General features: G+C 41.7%; 1 protein-coding gene across 12 annotated transcripts in view; it reads right to left on the bottom strand.

Annotated features, from left to right (window-relative positions):
• Nucleotides 1-2,959: 2,959 nt before the first annotated feature.
• Nucleotides 2,960-7,424, bottom strand: part of sox5 (SRY-box transcription factor 5) — a 259,406-nt gene continuing 254,941 nt past the window's right edge. For all 12 annotated transcript variants that reach the window (XM_084346189.1, XM_084346195.1, XM_084346190.1 and 9 more), the window contains 2 exons: nucleotides 6,769-6,985; nucleotides 2,960-6,270 (listed from right to left, as the gene is read on the bottom strand). In XM_084346189.1, the coding sequence (XP_084202315.1) occupies nucleotides 5,976-6,270; nucleotides 6,769-6,985 (512 nt within the window). In that variant the 3' untranslated portion in view covers nucleotides 2,960-5,975. The remainder of the gene's footprint in view (nucleotides 6,271-6,768; nucleotides 6,986-7,424) is intronic.

Genomic DNA, 7,424 nt, shown 5'->3' with positions numbered 1-7,424 from the left:
CGTGTCACGCTGATTACTTTGCTCATTGAAACCAGACTGAAGGAAGTGGATGAAGTTGTGGTGGGAAAGTCACACCCAGAAATGACTCAAATATTCGCCCGGTCATCATCGGACACCCAATCATGTCGAGACTGGTCTCGCGTTGAGTTCACTCTCTCCCGTCCAGACAAAACAGATGCCAGATAGAACTAATTAAACATAATTTGTTATGTTTGTATTTAAGACACAAGGACTGAGCAGTGCTGTCATGTGATAATGTGATATGTCTACATGTGAAGTGTCACACATTAATCCTACGTGTAAAACTATTCACACTTGAATCATGGAAGATAAAGTAACTGGGTGGCCTTCAGCCAATATGATAAAAATAAATATATATTTAATAAACCATATGCTTCCATATCTCTATTTTATTTTGCATCTCAGCATCTTGTTACCCTATTTTTATGGTTTGAGTGCAGGCACTTTCTGATATGGGATTACTTTATGGACTCTTAATGCATCAGTCACCTAATATTAATGGCCAGCCACAGAGCCTCTTCTCACTTTTTTAGCATCATTGAGAATGAGGGACGACCGATGAAATATTTGAACATTTTTGCAGCTTAAGTACTGTGCTGAAATCATTTTTACGAGACTTTTATGATCGCCCTTTTCCTGCTTTAATGATGCTGCAGTTTGTGTATACATTAGTGTGTTAGACGGGGGATTAGCTGGGCTGCCAGAATCAAAGATGAAAGAAGAAGAAACAGCGCTACCAGATAAACACGTTATTTGTGAGAATATGTGGTTTTAGGGCTCGAATAAATATCAAATTGTAAGCTTGGGTTTTTTTGCAATTGTATTTGCTGCTGAAATCAACCAGATAATAATGTATTTTTCAAAATAAAGAATAATGATTCTGTAGCTTTTATTTTTTAAACGTAAAACCATATTTAAACTATGATTAATTTGGATTTTGCAGTTTATATTATGTCTGCAGTAGAAACAGCTTAAACTCATTCACAAATCATTCTATTCATCAATAGAAAATAAAAAATATCATGTTGCAATACAGTCAAATTTTAATTCATGCTTCATATTGCTCATATCTTTAATTCCACTCTACAATATTCTGTATGTGTGTGTTCAGTCTTACCTCCTGCATTGTGTGCTCACGCGGTATAAATGCAGTTATATATAATATCTAGCAGGCCTGTTGGCCCTGGCTGCTCTGCTGCACTCAGCTCTCTAACTGCTCTTGTCTCTGTATAATCCCCCCTCCTCATGAATACATTAACGCCGGAGCCTTAAACTCAGCTTAGCTGGCGGCTCAGCGTCACAGCACATCCTATTACCGACTTTAAATCATTAATGTGACATCGTTTTCACTCAATTTCCAAACACCCACGGTCGAAAACTGCATATTTCACTGAGCCGGTGCAGAGAGAGGGCCGTGCTCAAAGTCACACTGTTGACTAGACGCATGCGCTCATGCAGGCGCCGAGTGTTTAGATACAAGTGCATGTGATTCACAAGTCTTTCCTTGAGCTGTATGAGATTTACACAAGCACAGAAAGTTGGAGCAAATTAAATCATATCGAGGAGCTGCACAGCAAGAAACGAACCGGCATTCAAATGTAAATCTGTGATAGTTTTCACTCTTTTGTCTCTACTATTGTGATAGAAACAGCCAGTGGATAATTGTGGTTTAAGCTGAGCTAACTCCTACAGTAGCTGCACCTTAGGGTGTGTGTGTACAGTATGTGTGTGTGATTTAATCTGTGGGTCTAGCCACAGTTGCTTCCTCCAGCATCTTGCATAGTACTGCTGACAATGAAGGAAGAAGAAAAATCTGAATCCCCTTTCTTGCTCCTCAACTATTCACACATAAACCTTTTCTCAGGTTTTTACCTCCAGGCTGCCTCTGAAAAATTCACAACGCCCAGAGAACAACTAAGTCCTTCACTTACCGTAGGAGTTGTAGATCTGCCCCCATCATGCCTCTTTTATTGCATCAAAAGGGCTTTTTGTGTGTGTGTGTTTGTGTGTGTGTGTGTGTGAAGCTATGGTAATTAGCAAACCACGTAAAATCATCTCCTCGGAGTGCATTTAACTGTTTTTATGCGCACGCCGTCAGGAGCAGGCGGTGGGGGTTGATTGCTGGAACATATGGACACAGATGGGGACAGCATTTTAATGGGCGCACTGAGTGGGGTTTTGTGTTTTTTAACCCTTGAAAGAGGAGGCACAAACATCCTAGACATCCTTAAGCGAACATCAATTAAAGATTTGCTTTTAAACCGGCGACAGCCGAAGCACAGGAGGCTGGAACCCGGAGCTTTGACAGGACGCAGAGAGGCAGTCAGAGTACACAGCCTTCCTTTTTTTTTAGTTTTTTTGACAGGCACATGTGCACACACACATACACACACACACATTTCATCACTCAACCCCTCTCCCTCCCCCCCTCCTCCTCCCATGTCCCTTGTTGTGTTTAATTAGGTTATCAGGTTGCTAACGGGCCGTGATTCGGCTCCACGTCTCCCAGCTGGCCCTCTGATTGGAGGGGCAAGAAGGTGGACTTAGCATAATTAACACGTTGTTATGGAGATGATTGAATTGTTCGGCGACACACGGGCAGTGCCACCACCACGAGGGTGTCGCCGAGGACAGAGGGAAATGTCAAAATAAAACACCTTTTTATAATGTGGAAAACTGATTAGACTCGCATCAGTTTAACATTTTGTGCACATCTACTCATTATTTATCTTTTTGGTTTTATTCACAATATACAAAAAAGTGTGGATGCATTCATCGTCCTCTCCATGGGTAATATTTCCGCAAGTTTTTTATGTGTTTTTTGAAAAAGGGACCACATGGTGATGTGTATTTGTATGTTTATGTAAATATGTCGGAACCTTGAAGTGAAAATGTATGTGTGGAAGAAAGAAGTGACCAGGACCAGCACAAGTTTTACCGAACACATTGCTGTCTTTATTAGAGCCTTGTCTGGCAGTAATACTGAAAAAAAAGTGAACTTAGAACAGATGGTGGTGGCAGCCCACGGCTTGTTTTTTTTCCTGTTTTTCTTTATTTCTTTGATATTTTTCTTCATTTTTTTGTGTGAGGGTACTGCGACTCCTGCTTTTCTGTGGCATGGATAACATCAATAAAAGAGACAGTAGGGAGAGAAAAAAGAAATATACAACTTATATTACACTGTGTTATGAACAAAATATAAATCTATAACTCTATGTTATATTTACATAATTATCTTTCTTGATTTTTCAAGTTGAGATGGTAAGATATTTTATTTTAGCTTGTAATAATTCTTACTTTGTTTTGAGCTCCACTCATGACTTTGATTGTCTTAAATAATATCATCATTATCATCATCATCATTTTCATTGTCTTGATAAGGGGACAGACCTTGCCAGCAGGGATGATTGACGTCTTAATGCCCCACCCACCCACCTGATACCCTAAAAATGGATTGATCCACTTAGTCCCCTCTCTCCAGCATCGGGTTGAACCACGGCATGATAACAGGGGTGACTATACAGCAAAAGTAAGACCCAGAGGCTCATTAGGTGGCGTGTAGCGAACATCTACAGCGAGAATGATTGTGGGGATCACTATGTGGCAGCACACCTGAACAGTAGTCATGGCTCCTGTAGCGTCGCGTGGAGCTAAAACAAAGCAAAGGGCTCCTGATGAGAAGTGACTTTAAAGATACTGTAGATATGCCTGGTCGTCTCACACACACACACACAGTGGAACACCTTTGGTGGATCACAGTAAACACTGCTTCCTATGATTTAAAAAAAAAAAAAAACACCAAACAAAATATATGTACAGGATTTTAAATCTAGAATTCTAGATTTCATAAAACAGAAAAAAAGGACAGCATAGGATTTGTTTGGTTGTCATGATAATCTCTTCATTTTAAATGTGTGTTTGTGCATGTATGTGTGTGTGTGTGTGCATGTATATATGTACGTGTGTGTGTGTGTGTGTGTGTGGATCCAAGCCAAAGATGCTCCACTGTGTCTCGTGACGCGGCCAAACTAGTAAACGGGGACGGGACTCTTTGTTCACAGAAAACAGTTTCCAAAAGTGATAAAACTGATTTCCAAAAGAAAAACAAAAGCAAAATAAAAGAGAGGAAACTTCACATTATACATTATAATAACCATTACAAATAAAATTATAATAACAATAAAAAAATCATGTTCTTCTTTATCTCTGACTGCACAGAGTCTGAGTGCTTTTTAGAAATGGGTTTGGACATGAAAAGGTTACATCTTCAGCTCGGAGGAGGGCCGGCGTCGAGTCTGTCAGTCCAGCTCACTGTCCTGACTCCGCCCGCCCACCCGTCCGCAGGATTAATACAAAACGAACGCATCAAAAAAGAAGGGAACGTAAGAATGCAAAACAAAGCAAGGTAAAAGGACAACTTTTGTTTAGATCTAAATACCTACCAGCTAAATAGAATAATGTTTCATTGACTGTCATAGTTTCATATGGTCATAAAAACCCGATAAAGAGGAGAAAAATAAATTATACTGTACATAACTTACTAAACTTAGGAAACGCTGACCATCCTTATAATTATTGTTAATAATATTAGACTAGAGGCAGTTTGAAGAGAAATAATAAAATACAGTATTCAAATACAAACAGAAACACTGACTGGCTGACTTCACCTCGGCTCCGCCCACTGGGGACAGCAGGACGATGTTGATTGGAGGGAGCAGGAAAACACTGAGGGACAGAAATACAATTGTGTGGGTGTGTGTGTGTGTGTGTGTGTGGTACAGTAAGTAACAGCAGCAGTCTAAGTTGCCTGTCTTTCTGTATCCTACATCTTTTTCCGCACTAGATTTGACATACATGTGCAAACGCCAAGTAAAGGAGTACACTCGGCACACACGCCGACACACACTCACACTGTCGGATGTTTCAAGCTAAGTCGTGCTGATGTTTTGCCCCAGACGAAATCAAGATATCAGGGACAGAGCGAGAAGAAAACTGGTGGATTGTCTCACAACACAGTGCTTTCGTTTCTGCTCCGTGACGCCAGAGAAACTCCCCTCGTCTCCCCCCCTGAGAATCCTCAAAGTGGGACAGTCCACGCTGCACTGGTCAGTCCTTGGCTGGACCGTCCCATAGGACTCCAAATGGGAGGGGTGGTGGGGAGCGGGCAGTCACAAAAACACAGAGAAAAAAGGGGGCGAACCGCTGACAGCACACTGCGAGGTCGAAGGAAAGATATGTTCTTGTTAAAAATAAACATGTCTGATGTCTTTCAGGTGCTTTACAACAAAAGGGGGAAAAAAAGAAATGTCTCTTTTTTCTATTATTATTCAAACTTGTAGCACAAAAACAACAAATCACATTCACAAGCCACTTATTGGCACCGTGTACCTGAGTGAGAATATTATAGAACCAAAGAACAAAAAAAGCTGTTTTTTTTAAAAGTGTCTCTTGATAATAAACAGGTCCGCCATCTTTAAAGTGTCGTCTGTTAGCCTTTGACAGGTCCTTTTTGTTTTAAAATGTCTCCTTTACTACAAACAGGTCTAAAAGGTTGCTTTCTGAGTGTGATTTTGATTTCTCCTCACTCGTGGCATTACAGTCAAACTCTTGCAGTAGTACTTGAATATTCCTCAGCGAGCTTCAGAGCTGGCTTGGTCGTCTCTTCTCCTCCCAGACTCCAGTTTGTGTAACAGTCAGTGTGAGTGACAGGTCCTGTGCTTCAGTTGATTGATCAGATGCTGGTATCAGGACTCCGGTGGGAGGCGTCTGGCTCTGTTAGAAGAGTCCATGTTAGTTGGGAGGGGGGGAGAGGGTGCCGGGTGTTGTGTGATTGGGACTCAAAGGTGATTGGCAAAAGAGAAAGTTTTCTTCCTGATTGGTGGGTTTGGGATTGCGTGGGATTAACCAGCTGTGATTGGCTTTTTAAAAAAAAAAAGGCGGCTCTAGCGTCCGTCCTATTGGGTGATATGGTTGTCGTTATCGCTGGCATAATCGGCCTCTTCGTCCTCGTAGTCGAAGTCGTCGTACACGTCGCCGTTGCTGTCGTCCAATCGTAGCTCCTCCTTGATTCGAGGCTCGTCCCCCTTCAGTCCAGGCATGTGGGGGTTCTGGTGGTGGTTGGCGTTGGGCTCGGGGCTGCTGGACATGCTTGAGTGCTCTGAGGGCATCTGGGGTGAGGGCATCCCCGCCATGGACAGGGCACCTGGGTAAACCACGCCTGCGGAGGACAAGGGCAACTGGCCTTGCTGCCTGTAACACACACAGAGGAAGAATTTTAGGACATTGAAGTCATCGTTTAAGATATTAGGAACGTTTCAAACTCAAGATGGCAAGAAAAGTAATTTTCTTATCAAGAGTTAGATGTCTGTATGCTGAATATGAAGCTACAGCTAACAGATGGTTAGCTTAGCTTAGCATTAAGACTGGAAATGGGGAGACAAGCACAAGTTCACCCTGGTTAACCCTAACCAGCACCTCTAAAGCTCATTAATTAAGACACTATACCTCTTACATGTTGCAATTATGTAGGGGGGTTATGTAGATTATGTTGGTCGGTGTTTATTTATTGATTATTTATATCAACAATAAGCTCAAAGAGTATCGTACTAATATAGTTGTTTTTGATGTGATAAGTACTTAATTTAAGTAAAATAAAACCAAAAATGCTTCTATTGTGGTAATTAGAGTATAAATATTTAATACTAAATTCTACTGAACTAGAAGAACTTCCCCTTACAGTTCCCTTACCCCACACTGAAGTATTGTCTCATTTCCTGTCTGCGGGACCTCATGATAGCCTTGTACTCGCCAATGCGCAGCTTCTTGCCGTCCACAAGGCAGGTGCGTTTGGGTCGCGGCTTGTACTTGTAGTCTGGGTATTTCTCCAGATGCTGCTTGCTGAGGCGAGCCTGCTCCTCGTAGTACGGCTGCTTCTCCAGGTTGGTCATGGCTTTCCAGCGTGAGCCTGCAGACGGACGCGTTATAATAATGATCAGTTACAGTTATGCTCTGAAGAAAAGACTGATAAAATTGGCAAATGTGTTGAACGTGCTGTACTGTAAGTTAGACCAAAGCAGTAAACATGAAAATAAACCATTAAAGGAGATTAATGATCTTTAAATTGAAGCAAAATGATAAGAATCAGTTTGAAGAAGTGATTTAAATCGAGCATGTATGTCGGCTGTAAGATCAGTTACATCGTGTGTGAGGAACTGTCTGTGTGGTATGCGTGACCCTACATCACATGTGCGTACAGACACACATGTTATAGCACATAACACACACACACACACAGATAATGGTGGAAGTCTCATCCGAGGAGACAGAAAACGGGGTTAATGAGGAGAGCGGCGAGGACGACAGGTACTCATCTAAACTAATGAGGACTTCACTTAACCTGCCGT

The sequence above is a fragment of the Pagrus pagrus genome, assembly GCF_965226575.1.
Source record: "Pagrus pagrus genome assembly, chromosome: 23".
Lineage (NCBI taxonomy): Eukaryota > Metazoa > Chordata > Actinopteri > Spariformes > Sparidae > Pagrus > Pagrus pagrus.
The sequence above is the reverse complement of the archived record's forward strand: the minus strand, read 5'-3'. Positions and strand labels throughout refer to the sequence as shown.